The sequence below is a fragment of the Grammomys surdaster genome, unplaced genomic scaffold, assembly GCF_004785775.1.
Source record: "Grammomys surdaster isolate TR1022 unplaced genomic scaffold, NIH_TR_1.0 373, whole genome shotgun sequence".
Lineage (NCBI taxonomy): Eukaryota > Metazoa > Chordata > Mammalia > Rodentia > Muridae > Grammomys > Grammomys surdaster.
Genome location: NW_021604792.1, coordinates 5,626,885 through 5,647,116, shown reverse-complemented (window position 1 = coordinate 5,647,116; position 20,232 = coordinate 5,626,885). Strand labels below are relative to the sequence as shown.

General features: G+C 41.8%; 1 protein-coding gene across 1 annotated transcript in view; it reads right to left on the bottom strand.

The window, feature by feature from the left end:
• The window catches only part of Grin2b (glutamate ionotropic receptor NMDA type subunit 2B), a 446,438-nt gene that overhangs the window by 31,413 nt on the left and 394,793 nt on the right, over positions 1 to 20,232 (bottom strand). Inside the window, exons 5-9 of the mRNA XM_028781023.1 lie at positions 17,596 to 17,798; positions 16,696 to 16,867; positions 16,123 to 16,276; positions 12,215 to 12,340; positions 10,492 to 10,721 (exon numbers count right to left, since the gene is read on the bottom strand). Of these exons, the coding sequence (XP_028636856.1) occupies positions 10,492 to 10,721; positions 12,215 to 12,340; positions 16,123 to 16,276; positions 16,696 to 16,867; positions 17,596 to 17,798 (885 nt within the window). The remainder of the gene's footprint in view (positions 1 to 10,491; positions 10,722 to 12,214; positions 12,341 to 16,122; positions 16,277 to 16,695; positions 16,868 to 17,595; positions 17,799 to 20,232) is intronic.

The window sequence follows — 20,232 nt, the reverse complement described above, 5'->3', positions numbered from 1 at the left end:
ATTCAGAGAAGTCAGACCAGGAAGCTGTAACAACTGGCCTTGTGTAGGGTATGATCGCTAAATATGATCATAAGGGCAGAAAAAAAGTGAGTTGGTCTGACCCAGCTATTGATCCTAGTCCATAGCTACAAATGTACATGAATTCTGCTATGATTGATCCTATATTCTGATCTCTGAGATGTGTGTCGGGCAGTGGTGACAGAATGTGAAGATCTTAGGGAAAGAGCTTTATAGAGCAAGCATTGTAGATGTCTGATATTTATTTACTCCCTGCCAGGAAAGTTCAAGGGCTCCCCAGGGATATTGTTGGTGGGAAGATTAGTCTATGAACTCTTAATACAGCTAGTCATGCCATCACTCCAGTGTTTATTGACTGACAGTCTTCCCACCTTTCGACTGTGAGTGCCCCACGTTGGCCTGGGGACACTATGGGAAGGTTCTCTGAAAAGTACCTCCCTATGGAAATTTTCTCCCCAAACTAGCTTGGGTTTTCTGGGTTTCTCATTTGTGTAACAGGAGCTTGGAGTCCCTGGATCCAGGCAGTGGTACAGAGTTGTATCTAATGAGAAAGTTTCCCCACATGACTGTGCTGTTACATTCTGCTGGGAGACCTGCTGTCTGTGACACATGCATCTGCAGGCCAGAGGACAACTTCATATGTTGTTCTTTCAGTGCTGTCTAAATATTTTTGTGACAGGGTCATTCAATGGCCTAGGACTCACCAAGTGCTTTAGGCTGGCTGCCCAGCCCCATGTCAGCCTCTCCAGGGCTGGCATTACAAGCCCATGCCACCATGCCTCGCTTTCACATGTAAGTTTTGGGACTTGGGCTCAGTTCCTCATGTCTGCAAATAAATACATTCAGCACGTGGATGGGCTCTCCAGTGTAAATCCTGTGATAGTCAAGAGAGAAACTGAGACCCAATCTTTTCATTCCTGATTTCTCTGAAAACTGGAGTTGCCTCATCTGCCAGGGAGCCTGCCTGCTCATTTTTGTCTCCTCCCTTGCTGCTCTGGGGATTGAACTGGCTCGGAGCCAGTATCCTTGAAGGTGTGAATGAAGGCTCCTGTCCAAGTTGGGCAGGGGAAAGGTCTCAGGCTTCGATGTTTACAGAGCGTTAGTGGTTTTTAAAAATATTCTCTGTGACCCATGTTGGAAAGGAAATCTCAACACAGAGTTGTGAATGAAGCAACTGGGCTTTCCCAGTGCCAAGCGATCCTGGGTCCCTACTCACAGACGCCCAGCTAGTCAGAAAGGCTCCAAAAAATAACAGGCAGTACACAATTCACTGAGAACCTTTGCCACACTTGTCACCTTTGTAGCTGGTCACATGTGAAAGTTGGCAAGTCTGAAGCGTCCATAAAGAACCAGACCTTGTCCAGTCTCTGACTTTGACTGTGAATATAATTCTGATATCCATAAAGCCTGATTCAGTCTAGGATTAATGCCTTAGGCCACAGATAAATTTTCATGCTGTGTTAAATTGTCTCCAAGGATTCAAACTTAGTTAGAAGGGAAACACTAATTCTTAGTACATTTTTTAACCCACAAGTGAGATTTCGTAAGCTCAGTTTCCCTGGATTAAAACAATTATTTTTAATTTTTGTTTATAATCAGAGAGAAAAGGGTGTTGGAGAACAGGCTTATTTCCCTTTCATGTAAATAAACTTCAGAAGGAAGAAATTGTCTTTAAGAGCCAACTAAACAGAACAACTCTCTTCTCGGAGAAAAGAAATTTTTTGTCTACACAGAAAGTCCCAACTCGGAGAGGCCCCAGAGCTCATCCAAAGCTGGGCCCAGAACCCACCCCACAGATACACTCAGTGACCCCAGGGATGAGAACAGGACTTCCAGCTTTTCCCACAAGACCAGCAAGCATAACTGAGCTTCCACTTGAAGTGGGAGCTGCCTGCTACTGGTTTTCCTTTCAGCATAGTACAGTTCAATTCATGTGGGAAAACAGTGAGGGCAAGTTAATGCTAATTTGCATAATTACATTAAAAAAATTCCAGCTCCTGGGAACCTCTAGTCATCTAGCATCTTGCATAAGGATAGCTTTCTAAAGAATAACTTCTGCAGATCTAGCCCAAGATTAGGTCCAATGTTTTTTTTCTCCTCAGCCTTTTCTTTCCTCCTCCTCCTCTTCTGCTACCACAACCCCTTTCTCTCCCACCCTCTCCCTCCCTCCATTCTCCCTCCTTCCCTGCTTCCATCCCTCCCTTCCCTCCCTTCTTCCCTTTCTCCCTCTTTTCCTTCCTTCTTTAGTTTCACATCACTTTACTTATTGAAAATATGGCCCCACTAGTGTCTGCTGAGTGAAACAAATCTGTGTTCTTTTTTTCCTCACGAGAAAGACCATCAATTTGAGATGACATGCTCTGACTCACATTCTTTATACATAGGAGACCTATGTCCTTTACACAGATGTATGTGCCTGTGTGTGTGTGTGTGTGTGTGTGTGTGTGTGTGTGTGCATCGATGGGTACCTGTGCTTCTGGGATTAGGAGGGAGTTGCATGCACTTAAATGGCCAAATAAAGTTTGCTCCAAGTCTGGGACATAAACTACATGCCATAAACTAGTGCATTAAGAACAGATTTTTACCACAAAGAAACCGTGAAGGTGATACATTTTACAAAAAACAAGCCTTCGGTCACTTTTCCCTCACAACAATGACCTCACAACAGGTCTTGTGGAAGATTGTGCACAGAGCATGGAGAGAAAATGGCATCACTCGAGCTCAAGGTCAAGACAAGGGAGCACACGGCGCCACTGAGGATCCTTCCTGTTGCCCTAAAATGTATCAGCAAAGAAAAGGCCTTCTGGGTGTAACACATTTCCCTGAAAATTTCCAGCGCAAAGTGGGTGGAGTCTACGCAAAGAAGAATCAAATCCTGCTGTGAGAAATACTGGTTTCATAAGGACAGGGCCATAGGGCTGAGTATAGGAGCTGAGAAGAGAGAGAGAGAGAAGACCCCAAGTCTAAATGGCAGAAAAACAGTTCAAAGTGCAGACTCTAGAAAGAGCCATCCATGGCTCTGCATTAAGTTTCTGTTGCTACCACACAAGCGACCTCGGGCATAAATGTCTTCTCATAACTTACGCAGGCTGTCAGCTATGCCATAATATTTTTAGAGGTCCAGGGGAGACTTCACCTTTTCCAACTTTTAATAGTTCTATCATCTGCCCCTTCAATACAAGTTACATTATGTGGCCTTCTCCTCCTCTTTTGTGGCAAAAAAAAACCCTATGAATTTTGCTTATAGGGCTCATTATTATCAGCCACATTGAATATCTACCTTGAAAACCAAGGAGAGGATGAACTCACTTCAAAGTCTTAAGTTATGTTTACAAAGGTCCACTTTCCCAAATTGGGTCAGAATTCACTGGATGTAAAGGTTGGGTTGTAGATATGCATTTTTGATGACACCTTCCTTCCTCCTCAGTGACCCACTGGGACAATGGGACTCAGTGGTGAGGAATCCAGGGTGAGAAGTCACGGGATGCTAGAAGAAAGGCAGCTATCGGGGTGATGTGTGGAGGGACACATAGAAAAGGAGAGAAAGGAGTCTCGGAAGGCCCCATGGCAGCCTAGTGGTGAATACTGGTTCATCTACAGCCTGGGTCTTGAATGTGACCATTCCCAAATCTCAATGGAGCTTACAGACTTCCTGTCCCAGTGAAGATAGGTCCTAGAACTAGGACTCAAGATTGTCTCCTAGGAAACACGAAGATTCAGGCTTAAGCAAAACTACTCAAGTGGTAATAGCTGGCCCAGGTGATCAGCTCTGAGCTTATCCAAGAGCTTAGGGTTTATTCTGGACCCATCTGAACAGGGGTTGCCCTGGCAGGAGAAAGGAGGACTTGCGGTAGACTAGTGGTCCATAAAAAGCATTGGATTCACTCTTGACAGTTAAGATGAAAAAAGAGGCAGATGTTCCTCCCCTAACCATGTGTGTTTTGTCCTCCATATGCCCCCAGGATGTGAGCGCTTCTATTCTTTGGCCATTTCCAGAAGGCCTGCTGTCTATCAGCTTTTCCAAGAGGACACATTGGTGGGTATGGCAGCACACATTTGTAATCCTAGCATTTGGGAGGTGGAGGTAGGAGGATCACAAGTTCAAGACCAGTCTCAGCAACATAATGAGTTGGAAGCCAGATAATGTAAAACCCTGGCTATTTATTATAAAAAGATAATAAATAAATAAATAAATAAATACTTCATTTAAAAAATTAAAGACAGTGGTTTTTGTTTTTTGTTTTTTTAAAGATGACATGCTTCTTGAAAGCCCCTAGAAGACTGCTTTGCATGGAGTCTGCATGTACCTGGATGTCCAGCCTAGGCCCTCACTGCTAGTGATCTGGCTCATTCCTCATGCCTGACCCTCCTCCTACACTATTCTTAGCCCAGCACTCCATGATTTGATCACGATGGTCTCTGCTAGAGCCAGGGTATGCCAGATCTGGTTTGAGCTGGCTCCTGCTGGCTTTTAGCCTAAGTTAATAGAGCAAGCAAAATACATTTGTAGGATAGGAATCATGGCCCCATTTCTTCACATAAACTCACTGACATCCGGTTGTTTCAGGATAGTAGCCCAATGAAAATACTCATCAGCAAACCACTCTCCCTCAGGTTTGCAGGCTTACTTGTTTGTATGCCTGTTGGCTTGACAGCCACACCCTACTGTCTCCCCCCAGTATATCACTATAACACAATATTACAGACCTGGTGACTTCTAAAGAAATCTATTCTTCACTCTTCCAGAGGCTAGCAAGTTTAGGATGTGTTATCAGTATCTGGCAGAGGCCTTAGAGCTGTGTCACAACATGACAGCAACACACTGTGAGGAAGCCTGTGCGCATGACAAGAGAGAGCAAGAAGGCCAGAGCAAGAGAGTTGAGGGAACTGAACTCACATTCACAACAAAGCCAGGCTTGGAACAACCAGGCCACTTCCAACCAAGAAGCATGAGTCCATTTGTGGGGCAGAGTCCTCATGACCTCATCAGATTTTAATGCTGCTACAATGTGAGTTAAATTTCAACCTGAGACTGGCGGAGGACGTTCAAACCATTACCTGCTTTCATGCCAAAAAGAGACACAGTGAGTTTCAGAAGCCTATGACGTATCTCAGAAACCCGGCCTTATGATTGATCTAGAAAAGCCAAGGGGTCCTCACTTAGGTGTTATGTGGCCATCATTATTTTTCTCCCATGGCTGTAGGCAGGGCTGAAGACATTCCACCAGGGTAGAATACTTGCTAATGAATGTGCCATGGGCAAAGACTGCTGTTGTCTGCATAGGTAAACAGGTTGTCAACAAAGCTTTTCTAACTCCTTCTGGAAGTAATCTACAAAATGTAACTGGAGGGTATCACAGTGGTGTTAGAATGTGTGGAGCAGAATGTAGCCCGATATCGCGGTGAGCCCAGTGGCCACACAGCCAGCCAGCTGAGGCCTCTGTCATCTCCATCTCCCTGCAGGCTTCCTTAAATGGATCTCATCCCCACTGCCTCCATCAGTGATCCCTCTCCTTCCGAGTGATACCGCTTGCTGCCGTCCAACAATGGCTTAAAGGTCAGGGTCACTTTATACCCAGGCTAATGTCAATTTGAAAGCTATTAGCCTTCCCAAGTACTGGAAATCACTGTTATTGTCTACTTCAATGATGCCCCTGAAAGATTTATCAAACAAGTGCAAATGTTAGAATGCTATCTAATTATTATGGCTTAATTAATTAGATAGCTTAATTTTTTTAGTGCAGGGAAATGATCTAGCTTGTTAAACTTTGATAAGGTATCCAGGGGAGGTAGGCAAAGGGTGCTTAACTAGAAAAAGCATCATGTTGTAAATAGCTTGTCACACTGGTGGGGGTGATAGGCGTCTAAGAATATGGTGAGGGCAAGTAACTTAACCTCTTAGCTTCAATTGCCTCATCTACGAATGAAGATATTAACGACACCATTACACAAGACTGTCTCTGCAATGTGTTTGGCATTATGCCTGGCTTAAAAGGAGTTGAAAAGAGCATTAGCCAAGACAGTGCTGAAGTATCATTGGTGAGAATAACAGTGGTGATCTCTATCAGTAGTAGTAAGAACAGTGATAGAATGTATAAAATCTGGGTTAAGTGGACCCCAAACAGCCAGTTAATGGAAGGGCAGAGAAGCGAGTAAGAATTCACTAGAGCAGAGTCAGGGGTGGCCATATGGACTGTTGTGGTGGCACTGTGAAGTAGTTCCTTAGGATTACTTGTTTCAGTGGATCCCCCAGTGGCTGGCACCATTTATGAAGGTTTTGGGGTCCTTAGTAAATGATGCCTTGTTGGTAGAATTGAGTTGTTGGGGGTCGGGGCATGAAGCTCCATAGTTGTGGCCTACCTCATGTACATTCTCTGCTTCAGTGTGACAAACATCTAATACTCTAATACTGTGCTTTCCTTACCATGATGGACCTCATCCCATCCCATGAGCCAGAGTAATCCCTCCCTTCGTTCCTTAAGTTCCTTTTGTTAGTTATTTTGTTACTGTAATAAAAAAATAAACTAATACATTAGTCTGAATCTATGTTATAATATTGCCTGTGATTCAAGGGAAATATCCTAGGAAATGTTTTTAGAATCAAATACTCATGTTTTCAACCTTGGTCTGAAACCTCAGGGAAGTTTCTGGGAGTTGCAGTGTCCTTATGGGAAATGAAAATAGTCACACCTGGATGAAAAATTACACAAATAGCACACACATATGCAGTGAAGATAATGTACCTAGTACCCAGCAAGTACTGGTGGGTGGAAGTCTTTTCCTTTTGTACTATGTTTGGCAGACAGCAAAATGGAACATCCATCTGGATAGGTGAGAAACATCAGAACAAGTACCATGGGCTCATTGCTCAGTCAAAAGCGTGGCACTAACGTCTTCACTCCCCCTTCCCACCTGGGTGTCTGAGGGGGGTACAGTAGGGTTGTCAGAAGGTTGGCCCACCCACATTCCATTATATCTCCTGGTAGTTTTGGGTTCACTGGAGTGCAGGACAATCCAAGAGAGAGCATGCAACAGGGGTGGGTGTCCTTATCAATAACAATGAAATCTCAGTGCACAACTTTTTTTCCCCTGCCCAAATATTAAGGGATATTTTAAAGTTATATATATGAACTACAGATCTCTTGATTTGAATGACACAGATGATATGACAACTGATAGTCCGAACAAGCTTCAGAACCCTTCTCAACTGTAAATGTTGCTTGCCTGGATGGATGGGAAAGTAATTTTGTTGAAAAAAAAAATCTTACAAATCATCTTATTTCTACTCTCAATAATATTGTTTCAACACATACATTATTTCCCTTTTTATAAATTCAAATAATATGCTCCCTCACAGGTATTACCATGCCAGTTTCAAGATTTTGTTTTCTTTAGGTGTTTTGAAGTAACGCTAATATGAATTTTGATGTTTTAAGTATACTTTCAAAATGCTCTCCTCTGATTTTTATAACTGTTCCTGACACTCATATGCAGTCATATGTCATTAGTTACCTAAATGTTTTCTATAATTATGTAGATTATGTTGACACTTTCTGGTAGGATGCTTGTAATTTACTATTTTGTCATTTGTGCCATTCCAAAATCCATCAGATAACCATTTTCAATCATTTCCAGATTAAGCAGCTGTTAAAGGCTCCTGCTGCCTTGTGGCTTTGCTTCATCTCCTGTTGGGCACAGAAAGCTTCGAAATACGTGATTCTTTCTCCATTCTCACATGGACTGTCTCTTTCTTCCTTCCTTCCTTCCTCCCTTTCTTCCTTCCTTCCTTCTTTCTTTCTTTCTTTCTTTCTCTCTCTCTCTCTCTCTCTCTCTCTCTCTCTCTCTCTCTCTTTTTCTTTCTTTCCTTCTTTCTTTCTTCCTTTCTTCCTTTCTTTTTTCTTTCTCTTTTCTTTTACTCCTGTTTGGTTTTTGTTTTGTTTGGCCCTAGTAATGACCAAATAATGTCCCTGACTGTAACATTCACAGTCAAAGAGACATACTATTATGCACAAGTCTTCGTATTATTGTACAGAACATGGAAGATGTGTTATAATAAAGGCCTAAATAGTTGTGGTGAAACGGAGCCTGTGGGCTGTCCAGATGAGTCTAGGAGAGTTCCACAAGGAAAGGGTCTCTATCCTGAGCCTGCTTTAAGTAGGAGTAAGGGAGCATTGGGAAGAACAATTTTCCAGGCAGATGCCTGTATACAACTATGGTAAAAATGATGGAGAGATACGATGCCTAGGGTGCAGGATGCAAGCATTGGCCAAAGACACTGGAGAGCTAATGGTCATTAATAAAGGGACCAATCAGCTGTGTTTATTATATGTAAGATAACTTATTATTATTATATCATTATTATTATCATATGTGTGATTATATTATTACTTATATGTAAAATTACCAATGTGATTTAATTTCTTAGAAAACACCAGTATGACAGGTTCACATCTTCTCTGCTACATGTAGCCTAGGATGGCCACTAGGGAAGAGAAACATGCCCCATGTCATCTTAACTATTTTTAATTCAAATAGAAACACATTACAAGTTGTTTCTCAGTAAAATGAAGTTATGAGAGTGATACACGCAGTATAAGGAGTGATTTTCAAAGACATATGAAGAAAACAATAAGACAAACTATAGTAGGTTGCCATGTGTCAACTGCGACCCACCCTACCATTGCCATGTTGATGTATAGAGGCATGAACTTATCACATATGCCCAATTCATGCTTGGGAATTTGATCCACTACACCTTTTCCAAATTAGTGTGAGATGACATCTTCCCATGATTTTGGCCACATTTTGATGACACCAGCCAAGTACCGTATCTCTGACAAATCTGAACTTGGCAGCAGAGCCCTGAAAGATTCTGGTACAGCCATGATTTTTGGCGGGTATGGCCTACTTAATCCACATTAAGGCCAAGTGAAGGCAGGGATAAAGGCTGGTAGCACAGAGGGAGGGATGACATTAATTCCATCTCTAGTTAGTTCTATAATGACTAAGGATGCTGATGATGGAACCAAAAGCAAGAGGAAGGTCTAAAAATGAATCAAGTACTAAATGGATGAACATATAAGTAAATGTATAATAAATTATGAGTTAGAGGAATAAGTCATGTTTTAGGAAGGTAGTATCCCACAGAAGAAAGTAAATACAGTTCTAAGTTTAAATAAAAATAAAGCAAAATAATTTAACAATTTAAAGAAAAGTAAAGCAAAAAGAAAGACGAATCAGATAAACTAAAACCATGTAATATATCACATATAAGCTGTGAACATAGTGTATTAGTGTGTCTCTCTTTCACACAGAGACACTCACATACATATACGCCCATGTCCTCACATATAGAAATACATATGCACACACACACACACACAAAACACCATAAAATTCTCTTGAGGAACTATTTCTCTTTCTCATACACTTCTGAGAATTCTTGGTGAATGAAGAGTCGTGGATGGGGAAACCGCCCCTCTCCCCAGTCAAGGTAGTATCTTCTCCCAAGGACCCCCACCCATGTGAGAAAGCATTACCCATTGGTCTGAAAACATATCCATCTTTATATCAGAACTTTATCTTGGAAGTGGAAATGAAAAGTCACACTTTCTAAATACTAAAGACTAAAAAAAAAAAAAAATAGAAAACCATCTTTAAATAAAGAATTTAAAAATGCTTTGGCCCCAAACTTTCCCAGACATGGGAAACATAAAACATGGTCCTTCTAGTCTCTGGGCATCTTGGTTGCAGCATTTCCAGGGGACAAATCAATCACCCATGAAAACTGGTGTGCTTCAGGCTGACCTACATGGTCCTATACATTTAGAGCAGTTTTTGTACCCCTCAGCCAGGAGAGATGGAAGCCAGCAGGTGCCTCCCTTCCTCTCTCCAACACCAGGTGGGTGGGGAGGACAGCGATTGGTATGGGGGCAACCTACTCATCTGTACCACACAGTGGGCAATCTTACATTAAATAGCACTTCTTTTGAAGACACAATGTGAACAACCCTCTGACTCAGTCCTAGGAACACGCGAGTATGCGGAGAAACAAAGGAGGAACCCACAGTCAAACACCACTGGGAAGAAAACGAGCTATAAAGCTCTAGCATCCCCAGTGTGTGTACATATGGGCAGTCCTCTAATAGCACAGCACATAGGCATCCCTGAGCTGAGAGGACACCCAACTGCATCCAACAAGAGCTGCTATGTACTCAGAGAACCTGCTAGCACACCAAGCCCCTCATTTGAAGCCCAGGGCGTCCTTGTGATAACCTTTTACGAATCCGAAGGCAAGTGTGAAGGAATATTAATTCGGTAGGGAATCGGCTTCTGTGCCTATGTCCCAATTGAAAGAAACACAAAAAGGAGCTGTTGATTCTAACATTTAGGAAATTACCAGCTTCATGAGAACTTTGAGTATGGCTCAGGATGGCATAGAAAAATATGGAAGGTTTTAGGTGGGTTTCTTACCTTCTTGTCACTCAGGCCAGAAACCTGGTCCACGTACTCCTCTTGGATCATGAAGGCTGCTAAGTTGGCAGTGTAGCTGGCCAGGAAAATGACAGCAAAGAAGGCCCACACTGACACCATGATCTTGGAGGTTGTTCCCTTTGGGTTCTGCACAGGGACGGAGTTGTTAAACACCAGACCCCAGAGTAACCAAATTGCTTTGCCGATGGTGAAAGATGGGCCGCCTGGCTCTGGTGTGATACAAAAGACGGGAAAAGAAGGTTAAGCTTGAATCACTGGACCTGCTTTGATCTACAAGTACCCAGAGCTGAAAAGTCCCTGGCAAGAGTAGGGAACCCCTCCACGGAGCTGTTCAAATGAGAGCTTTACAATTCAAGATCCTGTGTCTCCTCTGAGAGCTGAGGAAGGCAGAAGAGGGTTTCTTAGAAGCAACTCCAGAGTCCTGGTGTGTGGGGAAATCTTTTGCTAACTCAAACTCTTCCTCTGTTCATCTATGAGACCATCAAGATCACATGAAATTGTTAGCAATGGCCAACTATCCTAACATGGTCACACTGACCTTTGTTCTTAAAAATTTACCATTGTATCTACCAAAGAAATACTTTACCTTCCAAGACATCAGGAAGAATAATGTAAGACTTCTTTCTAACACTGCCGTAGACCTCCATGTGCCAATGCTGGATGACTGAATGTACTTTTGGCTACGTTTTCTTTATCTTCTAGCCCCTAGTAACTGACGTCTTTAAAATTACCTGGATTCCCTTAACCCCTCCAATGCCAACCCTTCTCAACTGGCCTGCTGCAACACTGGCTTCTGTACAAGGAAGCTCAGAGAAGAGACCATAGACTCTTGGCTTGACCATGTACATCTAGAACAAAACTGTAGTTCTTCTTGATAGATGTTCCTCCATCTTATCTTACGGCTTCCGTCTATACATGATTGGTAACTTCTCTACTGTCCCTGACTGGGAAGGCAGAGACCTCCCTCATGTACTATTTGGATCTTTGTGCACACTTCCACTGGAAAAACAAATATCTGCCACAGAGTTTTCCAACATATTAACAAAAGTCCTGGGATGTTTCCTGGGATCCTGACAACTTGTGCTCATGCTGATGTCTCTCTGCCCAGGGAATGAGGCAGTCCTATAGTAGTTACAAGTGAGATCCTGTCTTCTGTGTCCATTTTATTTCAAGTGTGATACTTTCATACTCCTTAGGAGGGGAAGGGGGTTAGGCCAAAGACACATGCCGTGGAGACTCTGTAACTCAATAGTAACTCTTTCAACTATGGGACACTCTAATGACCACAAAAATCTTCATATACCCTCATCCATTCTAAATTTTCTTATTCTTACTGTGCATATACAGCCTGCCTTTTCCTCACATTCCCTTCCCCCTGAAAAAATTGCCCGTAACTTATGGCTTAAAAACTAGCGCCCAGGCATATGCTAACCGTCTCTATTATCAATCTTTCGCCTTAATGATCCAGGGGAGCAAACCAGGCTTGGCTCTAATACGCACCCAAAGGGAACAAAGAGAATACTAGCACACACTTTAACTGCCCATTTCTTAACCATTGCTATGCTGACAACCAGGGATGCTAATGATCTCCATCTTCACAGAAAGTAGGGAGGATATACGTAACCAGCAATGGGTATAATGGTTCTGAGTTGTGCATTCAGAGGGGGAGGGGTGGAGACGCAGGAGTTCCGTGTATTCTTACCTCTGCCATCAGCTAGGCACCTGTTGTAACCCACAGGGCTGAAGTATTCAAAGACGAAGACAGCCACCGCGGAGACAATGAGTAGCATCACAAACATCATCACCCACACGTCAGCACTGAATGGCTCTGGAAGGAAAGCAGGACAGAGCTCAGGGTCAAAACAGAGAACACAAGGCTCGTCATTTCCATAATCATCTGCTCATGAAAACACCTATTTTAAGATGAGCAAGCCACGAGTGCATTGTGTGCCCTCAGAGAGCCAGGGTTGAGTCAGGAAGACATAGATCCCATCTTCCACTTGAGTGTGAGAGACCTTTTTATTTCAAATGCATAAAGACGCCATCATGCTTCTGAGCCCTGCTGGGTTTATGGGGCAGTTTCTGTTACTTTTGGAACCATACCTGGATCTTTCAATGTGATTCCAAAGAGCAGATATTTTACAAGTAAATGATATTAAACTGACTTGCTTCGTCTCCTCAACATGGCCATACAATGGAAAAAAAAAAACAAACAGAAAATAAAAAACCAAAAAACTCAAAAGTCTTCTGTAGTGTTTGTGAGTCTTGTGGACAAATTCTTGACAAACGTAGGCACTATTTTAGAGTTGAATCAGTTCAGCAACGCTGTCATACATGGACTAACCATTCTCCCTTGCTTTTGTGTCCATACACTTTTCTTAGGGTACAGGCTGCATTAGCTTTTCCAGCCTACTTCCTTGTGGGGTATCATACTAGATATCATTAGGATATGAGAAAATAAGTCAATCAGTAGTTTTTTTTTTTAAAGCTATGAGGCAGAGGTGGTGCATACCTTTAATCCCAGCACTTGGGAGACAGAGGCAGGCAGATCTCTGAGGTCAGCTTGGTCTACAGAGATAGTTCTAGGACAGTGAAGGCTAGGCAAAGAAATCCTGTCTCAAGAAACCAAAAGCCAAAACAAAACAAAGTAAAATAAAACCTATCTACTTTGAATATCAGTGTCTGCAGTAGTGGAAAATTTGCAGGAAGCAACAGAATAGGCATAGTGTTTTAATTACAAAGCAGCTATAATTTGTCTCTTATTACTAACCAATGTGGTTAATGGGCTAATGCTGGACAAGATAACCAAAGTACTCTGTGCATGTATCCTTGAGCCTCTTTCATCATTAAACGTATTCCAGCTGAGTTACATCTCTCTGTCTTAGATGTACTCATATGCTCAATACTATATTCCAAAAGCCATCTCTATGACGCCCTAGACACAGAAAAAATGATCTTAATTCTGTCCCATGATACAGTGCCCCTCAATTGTGTCCCAAAAATAGTTCTGGCCTTTTAAGCTGTCATTTCACAATGTAAACTCATAACAGGTGAATTAACATGCTGTTTCCCCTTCTTCCAAGTCATTAATAAAGATGAAGTTGAGAGGGGAGGAATTGATAAAAAATAGAAAAAATATTTTCCACTCTGAAACCTACTTTATTTTTGAACTCCCAAAGGGACTATAAAAGCTCAAGTCACTTAATCAATTTAAAAATACTCTTAACAAAACCCCAGACCTTAACATACCAACTGTTAAACACAAAGCCTTTCAGAGGCAGCGGGGGCTCAAGCTTACATAGTATATCTGAGTCTACTTCATCTGGTGTGGGGAACATTCCTTCATCCTTAACTCTAATTGATGAAAATCCTACCATGGTTCCATGTTTTTATGATTGTCCAAGGATTGGGTAAAAGCTTCACATTGGTAATCCCCCTCCCACCCCTCTGCCTTATCTAGCTTGGGGCAACTTTCTGCAAATAAATATACCAAACGTCATTATTGATCTTTATAATTTATAAAGGACTTCTCCATACACCATTATTTATAATTGTTTCAGTGGGCCTTTCATTATGGGAGAGCTGTATTTATTTTGTAGAGGAGAAAACTAAGTCCAAGAGGTCAAGTTTCTTTCATACTCAGGAAGTGGCAGTCAGATTATGAATCCAGGGTATCTTGAAACCTTGCCTTGCATTTCCCACAACGTAGTAATGTTGTATATTTGTTTCTGTCCATCACAACGGTACCAGGTTGTGGTATGGACTAGAACATAAGGTATGATGGCTAACATACCTGAGCTTTATTACAGAACTCCTGGAAAATGTTTAATTTACCCAAGATTCTAAAGCCTAACAATGAATCTAGTAACAACACCAATAATTTCATATAAGCACAGCATGCGTACATGGCAGGTAGTTAGCAAATCTGGCATCTGCTACTCTTATAATAAGTGAACTTCTCCTTCTCCTGACACTCATAGGAAGAAGATATTCTGCTGAACACTCCCATAGTCCCAGGCCTACCTAGTTGTAACTGCTGGGGTTGAAATTAGAACCTACTTTATGTCTTATAACATGTCAGTCTTCCTTATGAAGGAAAGTTGCAAATAAGTTATACCAAGAAGCTACAAAAACCGAACACTTCAGTGTATATACCATCTAGTAACATTTTGTGTAAAATTAGAAGGGTCAGAATTTAGTTCATCATGAATAAGAAGATTGGCTAAGAAACTCAAGTAACTTAGAGACAAGTTTCAGAGAATCTATAAGTCTACTTAGTGGTTCATTAAGTGAATTAATTCCGAAAGTCCAGAGTTGAAAACAAAGGCTAGGCATTGTTTCTTCTAATATTCCCATTTTAAAAAACAGTGTGCATCCTCTTTTTCCCCTTGGAGTGATTACGACAGTTCAAAGTCTTATAGCTTGTTTATGACCATGCCAGGCTTCCTGTCTCCTAGCCCAATGTTCTGGTTTCAAGGTGACAGTTTATTTTCCAATCCCTACCTCTATAATCCCTGAAAAAAAAAAAAGGTACAAAAAATGGGGTATGAGCTCATCAAAGACCTCATTTAATTGAAGTTGTGGCCTTACCTCACCCACTTGTAAATCATATCTAATACTTTTTACTTTTGGGTGATGCTAGGAAGTAGGGAAATCAAGAATAGTATTGGGGGAAGACAGTGAGAAACAAGGGGACAAAGAAGCATCTGGCCAGCAAAATCTCAAAAAACTCATATGAAAACAGAAGATGTTGATGAGTTTATGTGTGTGCTCTTCCTAAACCGAATTCTTGAAGATAATTAAAAAGTAAATTGGTCTTTTGATGATTTAGTCGTTTGAATGAGTACAGTCACCAGAGACTCATGTGTTTGCCTGCTTAGTATCCAGTCAATAAACTGTTTGAAAGGATTAGGAGGTATGCCTTTGTTGGAGGAGGCATGGCCTAGTTGGAGGAAGTGTGTCACTAGAGGTGGGCTTTGAAGTTTCAAAAGCCCACACCAAGCTAAGTGGCTCTCTCTCTCTCTCTGTACTTGCTGCCTATGGGCCAGGGTCTTATTCAGGTACTGCTCTAGCACCATGCTTTCTGTTTCCTGCCAGGGTTTCCTGCCAGGATGATAATGTATCAACTCTGAATTTGTAAGCAAGTCTTGAATTAAAGTCTTTCTTGTATATGAGTTGCCTTGGTCCTTGTGTCTTTCTACAGTATTCAATAGCATTTCAAGTATTCAATAGTAACTAAGACAGAAGATATTTAAACTTAGAAGTTGTTGCAGCAGAAAGACTCAGAGGTCAACAAATTGAGAACCATATTCTGTCATAGACTATGGATGAGAAAAAGGAAGACCCTGGATGGAGTAAGTTTATTCAGGTCAAATGAACACTAAAGATGAAGAGGGGGCTCAGTGACTCCCGATGACCACTCTAGCAGTACTTTCTTGTATGACATCAGACCTCAATGATTCCTGGGTGCTCATATGTTTCTGTGTGTTTAAGAAGAACCAAGTACTCCCAAGTGAACTCAATGTTAACAGACCACTTCCTGCAATTGTTTCTCATCCTGTCTACTTGTTCTTAAGTCTATCTCATATCACCAGTAAACACATGATTTACCTAAGAAGGCAGAAGGTGACACAGTCCCATTGCTGCGTGATACCATGACACTGATGCCAGTCTCTATGAAGGGCACAGAGAAGTCAACCACCTCTGAACGTTCTTCATTGATAGTTAGTGATCCCACTGCCATGTAGGCCCTCTTCATGACCACCTGAAGGGAAAGACACAGTGCTCCAATTAGAATATTCTAGAAGTCAGGTCCATCACAGGCAAAAGTCTCATGGTTCATCAGTAACTTAGGCATCATCCTCTAGAATACCATTTACCTCCTTGTGGGTCTGTAGTTAGCCTGGAGCTCACCAATTTGGCCAGCAGACCCCAGAGAGCCTTCCAGGCACTGGGATTATAAGCACACATCACTGTGATTGAATTTTTATTTGGGTTCTGGGGCTCAAACTCAGGTCCTCATGGTTATGAAGCAGCACATTACTGCCAGAACTCTCTCTCCATCTCTCTAGTTACTATTTTACATTTTGTTAAATTCATAAGATACATCTTTAACAATATTTAAGCAAAGCATAATTACACAGAGGGAATGACTTTGCTGCGACCTTGGCGACTGATACTGACCTCACCAATCATGCCGTTCCAGGTCCCATTGATTTTCTTTCCATGCTTGCCATTGGTCACCAGGTAAAGGTCATAGGTGAACTTCACAGACTTAGAAATTTTCTTAAGGATATCAATACAGAACCCCTTGCAGCATTTTTTGATGTAGCCTGGTTCCTCATCTGTTTTATTCCTACCCAGTTAAAGAAACAAACAAACAAAGCAAGACTTTGTACAAGAAGGAAAATTACCTTTTTCATTAAAACTCCAACTTCAACCCTCATCCCCACAGTATAATTTATTCCTAAGTGCGGAAAGAGAACAGACCTAGAACTGTGGTATTTTTAATTATCTCAGTATCCTGAACCATATCCCCGCACAATTTTCAACATTCCTTTGAAGCATAACCACAGATAAGGAAAAGGCATGTATCCTACATGCTTAGTTCAATAACTTTTCCCATTGAGTTCATAGTTTTAATTGAAACCTGAATTGAGATACAAAATATCTACGAGATCCTGAGAGACTCTGCAGTCTTCCTTTTAGATGTTTCCCTTCCCCTCCTCATCAAAGAGTAGCTACCCCAACTTTTGACAGCATAAATCTAGTGAGATTCTTTGCAAATACAGGTCCAATTCTCAAAATACTTGCTCAGAGCAAACCCATTCCCATGAGTTAAAACTCAGTAAACTTCAGGTCCCAATCATCGACTCTGGGCATATCCAAAGGAACCTTAACACAGCAGAGATTCCTTCAGGTCAGGGGTTTAGATGGAGCCACACATTTGATCAAAACTCCCATTGATCCTGTAGCCCAATGGCAGCTAAGAATTTCACAGGGTGCCTAACTCTAGGTGAGCCAACTGCATATCTGACTCTCTCCCAGGTCACCTAGACCCATCCATCCAAGGAGGTGTCATACTCAGAGATGATGCGCTTCTGACAGGGGACTGTATTCCTCATGCAGGTTCCACTGAGAGGGTCGACGCTTTCCACAATGACAAATGGCGCCTCCTCCAAGGTGACGATGCTCAGATGGTCATCCTCCTGTTCTTCAGTCTCAGGACACATTCGAGGCCACACATAATATTTCATCTGCAGGGACTTGTCTTTCCATTTTCCCACCTGCACAGAGAAAACAAAGGACTCAGAAGCCAGAAGCCATGGTCTCCTAGCCTCTCCCGGTCCTCTCCGAATCATCTTAGAAGCTGTTAAGCAAAGGCAAAACAATCTCAGCATAGAACACAATGGAGAGAATACTTTCTAGAACATATGCTGAAAATAAAAAGACTACATCTAACACAGTGGTTCTCAACCTTCCTGATGCCATGACCCTTTAATTCGGTTCCTCGTGTCGTGGTGACCCCTCAAACCACAAAATTATTTTCGCCGTTACTCTGTAGCCATCATTTTGCTACTGTTATGAATTGGAATGTAAACATCTGTTTTCTGATTGTCTCAGGGAGACCCCTGGGAAAGGGTTGTTAACCCCCAAGGGGTCATGACCCACAGGTTCATGATGGCTGCTCTAGGAAAGTAACTCTTTCAATTACTAACTTTTTTATTACTCAGTAGTGCATGAGGACCTGCAGTGGACTGGGTACCTTCTTAACCTCATAGCTCCTCCATCAAGAGCTGTGCAATTCTTGACTTTCCTGGGCCACATGGCTGTGGGGTTTGCTTGTTTTACTTAACTATAACAAGAAGCATAATCCAGAGATCACAAAGAATTATTAGGAAAGATAAAAGAACACCTATGGCAAATGAGCTGGAAGTCCTCTGAGCTGCAATGGAAGTTCTCTAGGGAGTTGTTCAGGGAACTAGGAATCTCTGATTTGAAACAAGGTAACATTTATATGAATGGATACAGACACTACTTTCTTGGAGAAGGGAGTGTGATTGGTTGGGCTAGTGACAAATGCATGTGTCAATGCAGGGTTAGTTGCACCTGCTGGACTAAGAAGACAGCCTGGTGTGAAACGGATAGGCATCTCTGTGAGAAGTCACTTGGGGCCACAACCACTATACCACTCATCACTAGGAAACACCATCACAGTGACTCTAACAAGGAAGGTGTGCATTCTCTGAATCACGTATGGCAGACCTGCTGTCAGTCAGCAGGATAAATGTGTGGGTTCAGCTGCCCTGTGGCAGAGGCCTGCATCCCTGATTTTATGTAGAAACCATTCAGCTTTGTTGCTAGGTTCTTACTGTACTGATGAGCCTAAAGGAGAAAGGGATCATTTTAATTTTCAATAATGGAGCATCTTCAGTTGTCTCAAGGAGCCAAGGCATGATCCAAGTCTACAATTTCATGTAGTTAGGGTGATGCAGGGGTGGTACCAGGCCTAAGACATGATTTGGTTTGTGTAACCAAACCAGGAATAAGTGAGAAGCAGTATGTGCACAGATTGACTTCACTTTCAAGCTTACAGACATGGATTTCTATACTAATGCTAATACAAGCTCCTTCTCCTCTGAATTCTTGCTTTTGTCTGTGTTTGTGTGGTTAGTTCCTCCCTCTAGCTTGTCCCACAGAGCTGATCACTTTACTTGCATAGTCAAATTAGGCCCTCCTAGCCACTGCCTGTTCATTACATCTTCATAACATGGGCATTGATTTTGTGTCCTAGACTATTTTGTTTGGCACTTGCTCAGTTTTTCTCTGGCAATAACTCTGGAGCCAGCTGTTTTGTTTTTATCCTCTAAGCTGTTTTGCTTCTAGGCTCAAAATAAAGTGTTGAAACCAATGTTTTCTTTCCTTTATATATGTAGATGCACCATGACCTCTGATGGGATTATGACCTAATAATCCATCATAAGTTGTAAATGTAAGATTTAAATGTATTGCACACTCTTGACCTACAGAGTATCATAGCTCTGTAGAAACACAGAATTATACAGAGGGCTGGTTGTTTGCCTGTGTGATCTGGTAGTTCTTGTGGCTCATGAGAGAGGTGGTTCACTGCTATTGCCTAACAGCATGAGAGGATATCCTACCACATATCAGCAGTCCCCAAATCAAAATATGCTTACACACACACACACACACACACACACACACACACACACACACACACCTGCAAACATAGAGAATATAAGCAAAGTAAAATGAAATATGGCTTCTATTAGGTACAAATCCCTTTCATATCATCACAAAGCTGAAGAAAACCACAAGCCAAGCTGTCTTAAACAGCTGTCCAAACTGTTTGCTCTTCAATAAAATATTGACCGTGAATAAACTATTGATCTTGATTTTGTTGCAAATCTGTTCACCTCATGTTGCTAAGGCTAGGGTTATCTTCAAATGACTTCCCAGAAATGTAGAAATATTTACACCCTCAGATGGAGCTTTGGCAAGAGAAGACACATCCCTGGAGGGCCATGGAGTCAGGTCCTTTGACAAGCAAGCATATGTATTCCAGGAGCCAAAGCAATGTTATTCTATGCATGTTTCATTATGAGGAAAAGGTTGAAAAGCCTTAAAGTGCCATCATTATTTATTAAAGTCCATTTATTTATTTATTTATTTATTTATTTATTTATTTATTTATTTATT